This window comes from Lathamus discolor, chromosome 4 (assembly GCF_037157495.1).
Source record: "Lathamus discolor isolate bLatDis1 chromosome 4, bLatDis1.hap1, whole genome shotgun sequence".
NCBI classification, from domain to species: Eukaryota; Metazoa; Chordata; class Aves; order Psittaciformes; family Psittacidae; genus Lathamus; species Lathamus discolor.
The window spans coordinates 39,861,008-39,878,505 of record NC_088887.1 but is presented as its reverse complement, the minus strand read 5'-3'; the positions used below and the strand labels follow the sequence as shown (position 1 = coordinate 39,878,505).

Sequence of the window (17,498 nt, the reverse complement as noted above, 5' to 3'; positions counted from 1 at the left end):
ATAATAAAGTTAAAATTTTCAGATGAGACCAATGTTTTGCCTCCATCTACACGAACACCACCTGGGGACTTCTGTCACAATATTAGATTTTCTAAGAGCCTGTAAATATTCCTTTTTTCTCATTAGCACAATAAATACACTGAATCAGCTGGGACTGTCTTTGTACTGAACACGTCTTTGCTTTCATGCTTTCAGCTGCTTATCTCAGCTTTTCTTATTAGCTGCTCTTTAACTCATCACCTCTCTGAATTCACTACCAAAGCCCCATTTACTTTTCTGCATCATCTTGACTTTTCTGTTCCCTCATGTAACTATTTAAGTGTCTTAGTAAGAAAAAATAAGTATCAAAAGGAAGGTGTTCACTGTAGAATGATTTTGTTTCTAAGTTTCCATTGCTTACTTCCCTCTTTCAGATACTTTCATAATTTCCTTTGTTGGATAAAGAAGCAAGCATGAAACAGCAGTAAAACACTTCCTTACTATAATGTGGTTTCTTCACTACATTTTGGCAATTAATATTCTAAAAATTTTAGATAAGTTCATTCACATTTCAACTTTTAAAATCATTTTAGAAGTTGCTAAGCAACAGTGACCTGCCATATGGCCAGTTAATAATTTTTGTTCTGAGATCACAATGGAGATCTTATGTCCTTATCAGATTGCATCTACAGATTTTGCTCTCTCCCGCAACTGGTATTCCCCTCTTCTACAGAGCAATCCAAAGAATCCCCTGTGCAATTATGACTTTTTTTAGTTCACTTCTAAATTAATTATTACAAACACAAGCAATTATTTTTTAACTTGACAACAAAAGGATTTTAACTAGGATTTATATATCTTGTCACTCAAGAAATGTTTCAGCTATCAACCTGTGTTACATCTGTTCTACAGTTTCTACTGACTGCTAGTCCTGTAGTCACTCATCAGGCTAGTCTTGCTTCTAATACTGCAGTAACCTTTTTCATCTTTCCAAAAACTTGCCTAGTGACATCCTAAAATGTTTTACAGCACAGATACTCTAATCAAGTAGAATGAATTTGTAGCAAAAAGAATTGCCAGAAATAATCAAGAAATTCCTTATTCCAGAAAAGAAACAAAACCCACAAGGGATACAACTATTTTGAAGACAAACATACACCATGAAAGCACATGACTGGTTCCAGTGACAGTTAGAGAAATGGATGGGGCTTTGAGCAACTTGGTCTAGTGAAAGGAAAGTTAGAGATAGATGATCCCTTCCAACCCCTAATCATTCTACCACTCTATGAAGTGAACTGTGGAAAGATACAGAAGGACTCTACTGATCAAGAAGTGATGAAATGAAAGTATGGATGGACTGACTAGAATTCAAGACTATTAAATTTGCCAAGAAAACTGCTACTTATATTTTAAGTACAAACCTCCAAATTATTTGTGTCATCCAGTACCTGTGGAACATTACATTAGCTGTCATATAACCATGTATAGATACCTTAGCAGGTAAATATAAATACAAATTTTATCATAGAATCATCCAGGTTAGAAAAGAGCCTTAAGATCATCAAGTCCAACTGTCAACCTAGCACTGCTGAGACCACTACTAAATCATGTCCCTAAGCACCACATCTATATGTCTTTTAAATACATCCAGGGATGAGGACTCCACCATTTCCCTGGGCAGCCTGTTCCAATGCTTGCCAACTCTGTTGGTAAATAATATTTTCCTGATATTCAATCTAAACTCAACTTGAGGCCATTTACTCATTCTGTTGCTTGTTACTTAGCAGAACAGAGCAACACATAGCTCACTATAACCTCCTTTCAGGTAGTTGTAGAGACCAATAAAGTCCCCCCAAGCCTCCTTTTCTCCAGGCTAAACCACCCAAACCACCCCAGTTGTTTCAGCTGCTCAATTTTTTTTTTAAGAAATGCAACCTAGAGGGTTTTATAAGTTTAAATTGAGATTTTATATATAAATATATTTATATAGCCAGCAAAGAAGGGACCAAATTGAAAGCCAAGAAAAAAGAAAGCAATTAATATTTCAGAATCAAATTTAAGATACTAGAAAAATCTGAGGCAACAAAGACTGACTAAAGTTGACAAGATCAATCTGAAGGCTAGTGTACAACTTTTCATTGATGAGGGACAAAGAGAACACAGTATACAATTAGTTGACACCTCCCTCTGGCTGACTAAGGAGAAGCAAACAAGAAACAACATGTGGTATAAATGGTGCAATTTGAGCACAGATCACTGCTGGGTGAGAAAAGGATGTGAGACATGAGTACAAATTTAAGATCTCTCGGATAAACAAACCAAATTAATTTAACCACAGGAGACTTGGTCTATAAGATATGTGCCTTTGAGAAAACCAGGAGCAAGTAAAAAGCACGATTTTGAGCTAATAAAAGAAAACTTCAGTAATGATGACAAAGACAAGGTTGAGGATTTGATAAATAGTAGAATGGAGAGAAAGATAATTTTCTGATTCTATTCAGGAAAACCTTAATAACACAGATTATCTTAATGAAAAGAAAAAAAACCCAAAAAACACAAATTCATCATATATAAGACTATTCTTACCTGTTTTCTGAGGTGAAAGGTCTTTTGCTGATAGAACTTTCAAATTAACTCTGCCCGATCCCAATAATGGAATAGAGAGCTTCTTAGGAACCTCAAAGAATTCTTGCGCACTCACTTCTACACTGTAATCCATATACTTCAGCTCTGGTGGGAATTTACGAGGTTTCAGGAGTTCATGTCTCTGAAGTGAAGGAATAATGTATACATATGAACAATCATAACAATTTCAGATTAAGACATCTAAAATCATACAGGTCTAAATATGTAATTCTAAAGCTAAATTGGTAATTTGGCAAGTTACATAGAAATTGTTGAAAGATCCTTCTAAATAAAGACTGCCTTGTATAGTTTTTTGAGACATTGCGTGTCTGAAACATTTAAGAAAAATGGAGTTTGAAATTTACAGTAAAACCATCTCCTACCCAGAAACCACTGTGCAGTCCCTTAAAGTATTCAGGAAAGGCAAGAAAAGGGAAGAATAAAGATGAAAAGAAAACATATTTTGTATCAGATGTAGACAGATTTTTCATCTTTTACTTTATAAAGTTTCTGGATAATAAAAGGCATGAAAACAAAAAACTATTTTTCTGGTTTTGAAGAATAATTATATAGTTAGCTGAGCTAACTTTGATACTTTGAAATTGACAATATATTTTAGAAATCAAAGCATTTATAATTAATTTTAGCGATAAATAAACTCCCCCTTTGGTAAAAAGCATTTCTAATCAACAGTAAAACACATATTAGTAAAGGATTAGCACAGTATGTAAAGACAAGCTCAAAATTATAGAATCATAGAATAGTTAGGGTTGGAAAGGACCTTAAGATCATCTAGTTCCAACCCCCTTGCCATGGGCAGGGATATCTCACACTAAACCATGTCATTCAAGTCATCTAAACATCCTAATTAACTAAATCTGACTCCTGTAAGACAGCATTACAGAAATGCAATGGTTTAATACACTACTTGCTGAAAATTGCCATTTTCAATCCAATAACACAATATAATTTTAACATCCAAGATTAACTGTAAATTGAACAAAATTAAAACCTGAAACTAGTCACATCTTTTTCACATAAAAGTCTTTGGAATAAATGCTGTGAATTATCTTGAAGCAAATCTAGGGAGGAGATAATTACAGAAAAGTTTAGCTTGTGCTAAGAAAATTGGTTTATTGTCAGGACAACAGGTATCACGGTAGATATTAGAATGGGACAAGGAATGGAGATCCATTCTGGGAATTCAAAAAGACAATTTAAAATGGAAGTGGATTGTTCTTAAGGATTACTATTCAGGGCAATATGGTCAAATTACTGTTGAAATCAACTGGGTTGGAGTTCTGCTTTGGGTTGGTGGCTTGTCTATTGTTTGATTGGTTTGGCTTTTTTTCTTTTTTAATACAAAACTCACATTCCCTTTCCAGTTTTATAAAGCAGACCCACACTCTGCATTGCTTTGTTTGAACATTAATCTATCCATCAAAAATGTCAACATGGCTTTAAATACAAAGTACCGTTGGAATTTAGGGATCTGTAAAAACAAATAATTATTTACGATTCTTGTTCTATAAGGAACTGGACACATATGTGACTGAAAAAAGTACTCATTGAAATGAAACATTAACTAAGGGTTTTTTTACTGTATATGCACCACTTGTGCAAATATATTCTACAGAAGGAACAAGAAGATTTGTTATGTGAGTTGAAAACTTGGACGCACTGTTGATTGATTTCTATCCTGCAAGACGGGAAGTTCACTGATAGTACTTGCTCATACACACACTTAAGATAAATTAAAAAAAAAAAAATCAGTACATGTTAATAATTCAGTTGCTATATTAATAGCAAGTTCCATTTCTCTCTGATAGGACTGAAATGCCAGAAGACTTTGCAGTGGGGAAAAGATATTCCATTTTCACTTGTATTGGGAAGTTTCAAACCAAAAGAATTATATTTATTTACCAGTTTAAATTTGACTTAGACATTCTGCGTATTCAAATACGAATTTATACCTACATATGATTTTGGTAATTAGATTTTCCAACACTGAATAAAAATCCAACATGACTTAAAAGTTTTGTTAAGTCTTAATTGACAAAATGATTGTAAGATGACCTTTGGTGGAGCACTGAGCACTTCAGTTATAATTATCTTGAAGATATATCTTATGATCTAAAAAATAACTGAAGTACTTATTTTAAGATCCTTGCTCATGCTACCTCATTTTTAAAGATATGTTAAGAAAAAAGACAGCTGTTTAGTATTACATAGTCTATGAACATATCAAGTATTTCCCGGTACATTGTCAAAGAGTAAATGAGGAAAACATTTTTAATGAGAAGCCTAGATCTTTTTGAAAGGGAAAAAAAATCCTACAAATACACACAAGACTAAAATATGTTGCCTCAAAGGGCAACATTTCCAAGAAAAGAGAAAATGTCCAACATAATTCAGATAAATGTTGCAGCTGCTATATTTTTTAGTATTTTTCAGGCCAGTAAGTTAGATGAAATTCAGTATTTTTTAACTCATTATCAATTACAGGTCTAAGGCTGCTGTGCTACAATAAGATATATTCCAACACATATTTCATCAATGTAATGGTTCATGGTATTCCATGTGTGGAAGTGTTACTACCAGTTAACAACAGTATTTGCATTCATTTCCCAGGATTAATTTCTTTTTAGAATAATTTTTCAAAAAAGGATTGGAGAGTATATAAAGCATCAGAATTAAATTTGGTATTTTTCAAAGACGAATTGATTTTCCAAGGTATTTTCTTAGAACTACCACCTGCACTATGTGTAAAGTATGGCAGATTCTATTACAGAATGCAGAAGAACCTTACTCTTTCCCTGCATATTACTGTTTTCCAGATCCTAATTTAGCCTCATTTCTTCCTTCCAGGAATTAATTTCTAAAACCATTCCTCATGAATAAAATAATTTCATTATGTCAATATCTCAGAATCCCTGTGATGAACCATGTTTGACATTTCCCTTAATCCCATATCAAAAGTGATGCAATATGAAAGAGATTGATTCCACTTATAAACTCAATAAATTGAAATCTGACCCCAGAACCTTTTGTGAAAAGTTCATTCCAATTCAAATATGCCTAATGTAACTTTGTAAATTTTAATTACAGTATCTTCTCTCTTCAAGGATACTATGATTCTTTCTAAAAAAAACCCCAAAAAATGAAAAAAAACACCAACAAAAAACCCCACTTGTATTTAAAAAAGCAAACTGTCCAAACTTAACTTACAATTTTTCCATAATCACATAGATGACCACAAAATCCTTGAAACGTGGGTGTCTATGAAGAGCAGAGTTTGAAGATCAGAGCTGGACAGATGTAGGATGAGATTCTGTCATATCAGCCAAGCAGCAGAAGCCATACCTTTGAGTGCACAAGGTTTCTGCTCATCTTCCATTGATCAAAGACTATTAGCACCACTACAATGTACTAAGGTAAAATATTCAGCGCTGCTTAGTCCCATGGACAGCAGAACAGAAAGAAAATGCAAAATGTCCTAACATCTAGAACATGGCTATGGACACAGAGATCTGCTGTCCACTATAAGCCATGAATTTGAAGGAAGGAAAAATAGAGCCTTAATACTTTTTACAATTTAACTATGAGGACACATCTGGGCACAGAGGCAAGTGTAAGCTTTAGCTTTGTGATTCTTGCAGAACAGGACTTCTCTTCCTTCCCTAATGCAATGTGCAATTATACAAGCAGGTTACTAGCATCAATGACTATGAAGAAAGAGCCTTATACCTAGAAACTGGGTTTAATTTATTCATCAATTTATGATAAAGGAAAATGAGGCATGTTATTTTGAATTTCTCTTCACTAACTGCAACTCCCCCTGCATACCCATGTGAATTCTCATTATTATGTTATTTCCTTCCTCCTTTTAATCACTTTCCTCTATTTACTACCATTAGCAACTTCAGTCTAAACAAGTTATGTTCTTCTTCCACATTCTCTCCCCTTTCTTTCCACATTTTTTCTTCCCTTGTTATCTGTTCACCTAAACTTTCCACCTACAGCTTTCTCTTATTAATAATTTAAAAAGTATTTTGTAATTATTCACAATAATGCCAGTCCCAACCTTAACAGTGGCAGAGTTCCATCCTATATTCTTTTTACTACTACCTAAAAATGTTTTAGTTAGAATTAAATTAATTAAATACTCAAAAGGTAAGAAATTCACACTATTGCATACTTAAAACTCAGAGCTATCTTAACATCTTCCATTAAAAATAATAAAAAATTCACAGTCATAAATGTGCATGCACCCAGGATATTATTTGGTGTCTGGGTTTTTATGCCTTGTATATATTTACTAATAAAATTAAGACGCATGAGGTTACTGATTTTAATTTCTGATTTACCTTTAAATATCAAGATATGCATCTTTAGATTCCTATTGCTTTAGCATCCTTGCTTCCTATCTCTTCACTACTCAGCTTCTCCAACTGGTTTATTTTCTGACGCTGTTTGTTTTCAAATATTTTTTAGATTATATCAAAGTTAAAACTAAACAAAAAAAAAATCCTGTAACAAATTGTTTGGATTGTACTGGTTACTTTGGGGAGACAGAGAAGGACATGACAGATTAAGTACTTAACCTTGCTGCTAGCGAGTCCTTCAGTGCCCAAGATTTTAAAATAAACTATTAAATTTCTCTTTGTAGCAGAACTGTTTAAGGAGCTGATTTTAACCTAGCTAAATACGTAAAAGAGAGAAATAAAGATTTAGCTAATATTCCTGCACTTTTCCATTGAATGTCTATTTCCAAGTTCCTCTGACTTGTTAACTGTCATTTCTGTAATCTGATTGCACACAGTAGTAACACCTCTTAGCACAAAACACAAACAGGAGAAACAGGATGTGCACAACAACTTTTATGGGAAAGAGATAAGAAACCTTTTTTGTTTTTTTAGTAACTCTATTAAAAAGAATAATTAGAATATAAATATAAATATAATATTAGAATATTAAAAAGAATAATTTTATGGGAAAGATATTTTTTTTTAGTAACTACTTATTAAAAAGAATCAAAATAGATATTTTTTTCTTACAGCAAGAAAAAGAAGCAGTAAAAACACACTACTAAAATAGCTAGGACTTTCAACCATGCATATAGATGGGTCAAGTAAAACCATACAGCAAATGTTACTGAATATACAGTTTGACTAAAAAAATATAGCCTACCTTTATTTCTGTTTTCTATGTGATTGAAGTAAACATGAGTAAAATGCACAGTTTAATAGGAATGGAAAGCATGCAGTTATTTAGTTAGTTAGATGATCTTTTTAGGTCCCTTCCAACCCTTGGGATTCTGTGATTCTGTGATTCCACAGATTGACAGGCGAATAAATGGAGCAAGCTGAAAAAATTTTTCCTTCTGTCCACCCATTATGTAACACAATTAGGTCTTCAGGAAGTGAGTAGAAAGGTGTAATAGAAATCAAAGAGAGTAACAGAGAGAGATATTGAGATGCTGTAGAGGGTCCAAAAAAGGGTAATGAAGCTGGTGAAGGGCCTGGCGCACAAGTTTGACCAGGAGCAGCTGAGGGAACTGGGGTTGTTTAGTCTTGAGAAGAGAAGGCTTGGGGGGTGGGACGACCTTATCACTTTCTGCAACTGCCTGAAAGGAGGTATTGGAACAGGCTTCCCAGGGCAGTGGTGGAATCACCATCCCTGGAAGTGTTCAAAAAATATGTAGATGAGGCCCTTAGTGAAATGGCTTAGTGGTAGACTTTGCAGTCGTGGGATAATGGCTGGACTTGATGATCTTGAAGGTCTTTACTAACTTAGTTGATTCTATGATTCTACATGTTCCAAAGGATTTCATCAGTCTAAACAATTCACAAAACCACAGGATATGGATGGGATTTTTTTTTTTTTTTTTTTTGAGGTGGGGGGGAGGAGGGCAATTAAGCAATGAACCTAAACCCATAATTTAGCTCCAAATTTAAATATAGAATACCAGCCCCCTTCAAAAACTTTCTTCAATTAATACCACCAGAATTTCTGTACTGTCACTTTTATACACACAGTAAGTAAGAATTTATGACAAAAGTTGTTAGGAAAACTTTTCAGGATTTAATGTGCATAGAGATTTGCCATACTGACATATATTTAATGTGTTTTTTCTAAATCAGTATACAGAAAACTTCTCCATTTTATTTTTCATAAGCAATTATAAGACTCTGTACATGGAGCAAAATACTTTTCTCTGCATACTAGTTTCATTTCTCACATGATAATTTATTCAGCATTAATATCCATCATTACGTATTTTATATCTAATCTAATTGTCCTCCACTCTTCTATGATACACGCAATTTTAGAACTCATGCTAGAGTTTAGCATACCTAGCGGTATAAAAAGTGTTGCTATTATGTTCTGCCTTGATTACATTCACAGTTTCAGAGTGGTCAAGTCTTTCATCAAGTATTTGCTAAGTGACTGCAATATTAAAAGTCTTCAATTATGTTTATAAAAATGTTCTCACAGCAGTGGATTAGCTATAACCCAAAAGGAAACTATTTGCGTCCAGATTACATGGTTACAATTCTCCTCCCAATACAAACATATAATAGATCAAATCTACTCTGTCATTTTTCCTCACTTATATTGTTTTATATTACTTTTTGAGCTTATCTGTAAATAAAAGGCATATATTTAGCAACATCGAGACATGAGGGAAACTTCCTCTTAGCATTGGGAATCCATACTTAGGAAGCAGTCTAATTGGAAATTTGAAATAACACAGCTGCTCAGCAATCTAGCTGCAGCCAGGTAACATCATGTTCACAAGGGAAATTAAAGCCTAGAGTGTGGTTATTATCCATAGAAGGTGGCACTTGAATTCTGCATGAGAAAGCTTTCTCATCTGGCAATATTGCTATTATAAATTTAATCACAAGTACTAATTGAATGTTTAATAGACCACCTTGGGAGGTTTTTTTGTTTCTAAATATTGAAATCTTGGGAAAATATCTCTAGGTTGGAATGATGTCTAAGTAGGGAGCTATAGTTTATAAAGAAGATCTGTGGGTTTCCAAAACCATTTTGTATTGATCGCAAGACATGAAAAAGTCTTTCCTGCTCTCGATTTTTTCACAAAGCCTATTCTTTAAAGAAAAATCCTGTTTGAGAATTTTCATTTCTTACAAGAATGTGCATAAGGAAGGATATTAATACAGATACCTATTACATAGAGTATGAAATAGAGTAAAATGTTAAGGCTCTTTTTAACTGCAGCCAAGATTTCTTAAAGGAAGTACTTCTTAACAGCATGGAGAATGCAGCTTCAGAATGAACATGTAAAATATTGCAGTGTCTGAGGGAAATTGGGATTACTGTCAGAATGTGTGAGAAAAAACCCATAACTTCACAGTTTCCTGAAACTTAAAAAACTCAGACAAACAAACCAAGAGCCACTAAATAACTGCAGTAACAGAGTTCTCTGTTTCTCACCTCTACTCTGGACAGCCCTAACAATGCAGTTGCAACTCTAACACTACTGCTCTGCAGAGTCCCAGTGATCTTTCTTCTTTCATATTCAATAGTTGACATCTGCTGTTGTGCAGCAATAGCCAGAGCCCTTTCTCTTCTGTCATTAATCACTGGAACCTTCAGATTTTCTTCAAGAATCTGATCAAGATGACATTTCAAATATAAAACTGGCTCTACTGAACTTGGACCTGTTAAATAAATAAATAAAGAAGTAAACAAACAAATAACAAAACCCCCACGTTTGTCAACCAGCAGCATAACTACATGGAGCATTTAAAATCTCTAATCTCCAAAGAAAAGCCAGAATACAAGACTGCCTTGATGTTTAGTGTTATTGTTCTAGTACATGTTATTTACTCCAGTAACATTTTTAAAAAAAAAGTTTTAATTAGAATGGGGAAATCAAAATTAACATAGACTGAAATACAAACTGCAAGTTGCTTAGGTAACAAGAAAACCCAGGCTTTAGTGTCACTACTATTATGACAATAATGAAAGGTTTAAAATGTCTTTCTGACACCTACACAACACAGCCACTCTTTTACCACACTAGATGATGTTGCATCTCCTCTAAAGGAAGCCATAAGCAATTATTTCAAATAATAGCTAACGCTGTTTCTGAAATAGGATTGGCAGCAGTTTATCACTGTCTGTTTGAATACAAAAATATTGGATTGCCTGTCAAATCACAACACCGCATACAAAACTCATGCAATTTAAAATTAGAAAAATTCTAGGTAAAGATGACTTGTCCTAGTTCACCTGGCTACAACCTATATGCTGAAGTAGAAGAGAAATAATCAAAAGATAATTATGAAGACTATGTTGAAGACAATACAAGAAAGTTAAAGAAGCTTGCTAACAACCAGCTGCTGCCCTGAAGAAAATAGACTGGACAACATTAAAAGAAACAGTTCACTATATTATAAACAGTTCACTATATAAACAGTTCACTATTTACAGTTCACTACAAACAATTGCTTTTACAAGATTTATTTAATTAATTTGGGAAAAAATGCATGGGAACTGAATAATATTTGCAGAAGATAATTGTTTGCTCTATTTTACTTTTCTCCCTTCTATTTGTTTTACCTTCTAATGTACTGCTAACGTGCAAAACATTTGGACTATCCATTGGAAGCAATCCTGAAGGCAAAGGTATATCACCTCTTCCCTCTATCAGATATATGAATTCTCCAATCTGAAATGCAAGAAAATGCAAATCCACAGAACTCAGAAAACAACTCATGCAGAAGATGAGACAAGATATTAAAACTAAAAACAAAGATACCCCAGTAATACTTAAAATCTGATTTGTGAAATAACTTACATATTTAGAAGACCTACTATTTTAAAACTATGCTTAAATGAAAGAAAATGACAATCTCAAACCCTGCTATGATAATGTTACCTTTAACTGAGAATATTAAATGTGAAAAGTCAAGAAATTTCAATTAATTGAATCCTTTCCAACTCCTCATATAATTTAACTGAATAAGGATACCCTGACCCATAAATACAACAAAGTGAATTCTAATTATGTGCTATAGGTATATATAATTTAAGCAAATTCATTCATTTACTTCACAGTTAAGAACTTTTTTTGAAAAATGTTTACAGTAATTTTGAGCAAGTAACATTTCTCTAGAAAGCCAAAAAAGAGCTAAAGTCAAGACAAGAAGATGGTGCCCCAAAAAGTAGCAAATATTCCATCCCTAGCAGTGTTCAAGGCCAGGATGGACATAGCCTTGGTCAATATGGTCTAGGGGGGGTTAGAACTAGATGGTCTTAAGGTCCTTTCCAACCCTAACCATTTTATGATTCCATGATTCTATGTAGAAATTCTCCATAAAGAAAAAATAAAGTTAACAAATCTTATTTGTATCATTAAAGGAAAAACTACAAAAGCTTGAATGTAAATATAAACATGACCTAGAACATAGGAACAAAGTAATTTTTCAAGGAGGAAATGATAGATTAATTAGCAGAGAAATAATGTTTTGAATCATAGATTAAAAAAAAAAAAAAAAAGTATGGCACAAGAAAAGATGGACACATTTAAAAAAAAAAAAAAAAAGAAAGAAAATTCACTTTGAGTACTCCAAATTTTAAAGGCCACAATCAGGACATCCCAAAACTAAGATACCTAAATTAGGTACTTATAGAATATCTGAACTAAGCAGGAGACTTGATGATATACTACTATTGTTTTGATAACTTTTTTTTCTTTCCCACAGACTTTTTTTGGACAACATCACCTTCTACTGATTGCAAGGTAGAACTGATATAACAACTGATATAATTTGCACAGAAGGTCATCTCTTTATTTCTGTAAAACACATTCTGTAAAACTCTGCCTTAAAAATGCATATTCTATTATAAAAAATAATATATATTATCCTTTATTCCAGATATGAAGGAAATAATTTATGGAACTTAGTCCATCTTCCAACCAATGCAATGTTTTCCCTTTAATAACACTCAATAACATAAGGCTGATTTTTATTTTAACTTTATTCATAGTTTCAACACATTTATGTTAAGGCTGAAAGCATTGCAGTTATGTTTCTGACACAGCAGAAGAAAAGCTATTCAACTTCGATGGCATTTTCTCCCCCTCCTTGATTCAGAAGTTCAGACAGTTCTTCCTTGGGAAGGATTAAAGAAACCTACAGCAAAAGTGAGTTCCCACACAGAAACTAATAGCCACTCCTGGGAACCAATTTAAAAAGGAATTATTCCTGTTTGACATAGTTATTTGGCTCCATAAGGACTGCTAACAAGCTCACAGTATATACAAGTAATTTCATGAAGGTTCTGGTTGCTAGGATGCCATTTTACTATCAATTTCTTTTCTTGTCATTGCTGATATCAGTATGCTTATAGGTAGGCACAAACCCCATTTCCCTCTTTGCTTTGAAGAGTTCTTGCTTTTTGATCTCCATAGAATGAAAATCCTGTTTTCTTTCTGCTGAGTTTTTCCTAATGCTTCCTGATGGAACAGAACAGGTATTTCACTGTATGTTGAGAGTTTAGCTAGTATCCCCATGGTTTTAATGCTTTATATTTCCATTTTCTATCATCTGCAAATAGAATATCATCAACATTTTGTAGGGTTTACTGATAGTAAAAATAGTTAAGAAAATAGCTGTTGAACTACCATTAACTATTTATCTAATCCCATTCCTAACTGATATTTCAGGAGAATATATAACTACCAGGAATTTGCAGCTCTCCACACAAGTCAGTAATTAAGAATAACATATAGTAAACTGTTCTCCTAATAAAACATTTAATTCTACATTAGACATTTAGCTGTGAAAGTCTAGACTGACATTCTCAAAGTATGACTTCGTAAATTATTATCATTGCAATCCTGAGATGATCACATTTAAATTAGCTCCCAGAAACAAAGATTTAGAGAAAAAGCAACCCAGTTATGTTAACCAATATATAATTTCTTCTCTGAAAAGACCTATGCTAAAATTTGAAGAATGTTTTTCTTAAAAAACAGAAATACTGAAACAAGTCCTTAGAAAATGCTATAACTAACTTGTGCTGTCATTTCAAACCCTAGAAAAGTTAACACCCAGATTATTTTGAAAGAATTTAAGCAACATACTTAAGCAGGCCAACAAGCTTGAACCAGTGTATTTTCTTGCTTTTATTACAGATACGTGGGTAATAACATGACAGATAGGATTCCTAGTCCAACTGGGGATTTGAATATCAGTACCTTCTTTGTTGGTTGTAATGAAGAAGCAGTCTTTGATTACTATTTTGGTCCATTTGTCCAAAAGGGTAGGAAAGGTAAGTAGGAAGAATTTACAGAAATGCTAAATTTGGTTATTTATTTTTTTAGATTATATATAGCACAGGTCCATACCTGAACGATATGTCTCATCATTGTATGAAGCTATTTGATTTGCATTCAGCATGGTAGCTACACTTGTTTGTCAATTAGACAGTGGTATGATTTAAATATTGCAGCCATATACACAATATTTAAGAAAGCCAATTTCTTCCTGTGCCATTACTGTACAGCTCTAAAACCACGCAGCTATCTTGCAGTTTCACTTTTCCCTAAAAGATTTACCACATTTTCTTACAAATGATACATTTATGTGGATGGGACTTTTTCTAACCTGAAGTGCTACGTATAGAAAATTTTGTACTTTCAGCAGCCTTTAAATGCATCCTACCTGCTCAGCTAAGGTGGAAAGACCAGGTGTTCCAGCAATACTTACCATACAAGACACAATAGTGGCTTCTCTGAGACATTAATGCTTCCTACTATGATAAGGTGAACTTGTTCTTGGTTAAAAATTACGATTACTAGTTAGGTGTCTAAATTTAAATGCTACTACATCACCACTGGAGGCAACACTGAGGCTGTCAGAAATGTTCTTTTCCCTTTCTACATGAAATATAACCATCCTATATCTCTGACCACATCTCTTAGATTTGCTTTCCTCCCATTAACATGTCTCTATTCACTAAATTATTCATTTTTCTGGCTCTATACCCAATGTAGCTAAGCCTTTTCTTAGCCAGTGTATAGACTTCTATGCTATGTACCTGTAATGCCCCTTAACAATCTCTTATTAATTATAGGATTTTTTTTTAATAATTATCTCTCCCTGTAAAGAAACTGTTACATCCTTCTAATTATCCTTGTTTCTCTCTCTCTTCCCCCCATCCCTATCCTTATTGTATTATTTCCTGAGATGACTAGAACTGCACACAATATTCAAGATCTGTACAGCACAGCTCTTCAGAAAGGTGTACTGAGATTTCACATTTTATTCTCTTTCCTAATAATTTCTCTTTCTGAACGGTGCTGAGTGCTGGATTCTTTTTTTGTTGAACCATCCACAAAGATCACTATCTTCTGACATGGGGATATTTACACAGCCTTTTTGTGGATTTTTCCCTGGTCTCAATGAGGCACGAGTTTTTTGTCTCACTATAGGTTTTGACAGACTATCTTCTCTCTGGTAACTTTCAAGAAACTTAAGTGAAATGCACACTCTTTAGACTTCCAGCCATATGGCTTGTTTTCTTAAAAAATGGCCAGTGGTTTCAAATACTTAACAGGGTCAGATAGACAGGCTTGGGCATTATTTCATTAGTGTCATATTTTCCTTTAAAAGCAAGGACAAGTATAAGCTGGCCAAGCGGCATAGCCAAAGTCCTGGTTAAACAATAAAAACAAACACCAAACACTAGCAGAAGTCTTTTGTACTATTCTATACTAATGAAACATATGGAAGCTGAAAATGTGTAGAGGGAAAAGAATAAGTCATTTAGTTTTGGATGTATTGTTACAAATCATGAAAACATGTCAGAGAGAATGGCAGGTGCATGTAACTGCACAGAGGGAAAGCTGAAACACAGAGGTAGTATTATGAAAGTAAAAAGCAGAATATAAGCCTAGCGATCAACCACACATAAAATATTAGAAAAACACAGGGTGTTGAAAAACATTGATGGATAGAGACAAAACGCAACAGCAAGTTTAAAGGGCTGAGAAAAGATGGAATAAAGACAGGTAAGACTGTGACCACTGAGATAAAGGATTACAGGAACATCAAAGAAGCTGGAGTGCAAGTTTTAAACTCTGAAAGTTGGCCAAAACCAGGTCTTGGTAATTTAATGACAATAATTTTGATTAAATACATATGGCAAACCCCAGTCTACATGAATCAAGAGAAATTGAAAGGTAATGGAGTCAGTATTGATGTACAATCTGTTCAAAAGTTTTTCCTGCATTAGTGCAAGGACTTCATAGAATCTGGATTGGCAGGCTAATTAAAAAACAGACAGAGCAAGGAAAATAATTACTATTCTACTTTGACATCATACCCTAGATACAGTGAACAAGATGGAGAGAAGTACAGTAAAGACTTTATCCTCTTCCTAAATGTCTCATCCTAAAGCATTATTCTTGTTCCAACATCGAGAGAAATTATTTAAATTCTATATTTATTTTTAGGATGATTTGCCTAGAAAAGCCACCAAAATAATATTCCTTGCAATATTATTTTTATTTGTAATAATTTTACAGTGAAAAGTAACTTGCTGCATTTCATTTAATTCTAATTATATGAAGATAAAAGGGCAGTAAACTTTGGTTTAAATTTCTTAACTGAAGCATCCAATCTTATGTTAATCTCTGACCAACTTCTTGAGCAACATTTTCCTCCATGAATTATAAGAATATAATATATAGATCACATCTTTATAACTGCATATGCATTCAAATACATTCCTTAAAATATGTACATAACCAATTTGTATATTTACTTACCCTTTTCACACACAGTTGGCAAACATAGCCCAATTCGTAACTGATGAGGCTATCACATGAAAACCACCTTCTATTCATACTTTCTGTTCTTACCAGTTCATTAGCCAGAATGACACTACAGTAACGTTTTTCCAGATTAAAGGGAAGGAAGTGAATATCTAAGCCTGCAGAACTTCTCCCTTCCAAGAACAGTTTTTCCACTGGACTGAAGAACTCATGCAGGAGGCTTGATTGGTCAGCTGTTAAAATAAGTTTAAATGGTTATTTAGATACAACAGCACAGGTTGTAAAATAATGCAGCTGCCTAAGGTTAAATATAAGGATACTGTATACAGCCTCCTGTATCTACGGCACATTTGTAATTGGTAATCATTATTTCAGTTACACTTGTGTAGACGTGTTGCAGCATTGCATGCTGTATTATTTAAATACTTAATTTTCTAACTACTCATGTTCTTATTCTGTGCACTGAAACAAGACCTAGGAAAACCGTTATCACCGTCAAAAGCTCTTTAACGATCTACACCCTATATGACTATTGGTAAATGACTACTGCCAGAAAGAAGAGTACAGTCTACTACTATTTTAAACAAAGAGTTTTGCTCTCAGTAGCAGTAACAATGTTATGTTATAGTCTGAAATCCTCTAGTATAGATAAAAATACTGGCAAGCTTGCTTTCTTTGCATTGTTTTCACAAATTGAGAAAGTGCTTTCTTCATAGATATTAAGAATCTTGGGGTTGAATCTGGCAAAGTCTGACTACTTTCTCACTATGTGTTTTTCATCTGCTAAACATATTTTGATAATACGGATTACCTTAGAACCAGACATTCATTCAAGCTTGGCTTGCAGACTTTAGAATAGATGTAAAAGTGAAAGCAACAGAAATGGGTGAAGATTATGTAAAACTAAAATATGCCAAACTCTAAATAGAACTGATTCACCCTTCAAAACCACCAAGAACCAAGCTGGAGAAAGGCATAGCCACTACCCATCTTTTCTCTGCATAGTTCAAATTGTTTTCCAAACAATAAAAATACAAATTTCTCAATATTCATTCTCTAACCAACAGTTAAATTT

The 17,498-nt window shown here is 33.6% G+C and overlaps 1 protein-coding gene across 1 annotated transcript in view; it reads right to left on the bottom strand.

The window, feature by feature from the left end:
* The window catches only part of CFAP47 (cilia and flagella associated protein 47), a 302,627-nt gene that overhangs the window by 153,147 nt on the left and 131,982 nt on the right, over positions 1–17,498 (bottom strand). Inside the window, exons 42-45 of the mRNA XM_065677208.1 lie at positions 16,511–16,656; positions 11,200–11,308; positions 10,069–10,295; positions 2,566–2,746 (exon numbers count right to left, since the gene is read on the bottom strand). Coding sequence (XP_065533280.1) covers positions 2,566–2,746; positions 10,069–10,295; positions 11,200–11,308; positions 16,511–16,656 — 663 coding nt within the window. The remainder of the gene's footprint in view (positions 1–2,565; positions 2,747–10,068; positions 10,296–11,199; positions 11,309–16,510; positions 16,657–17,498) is intronic.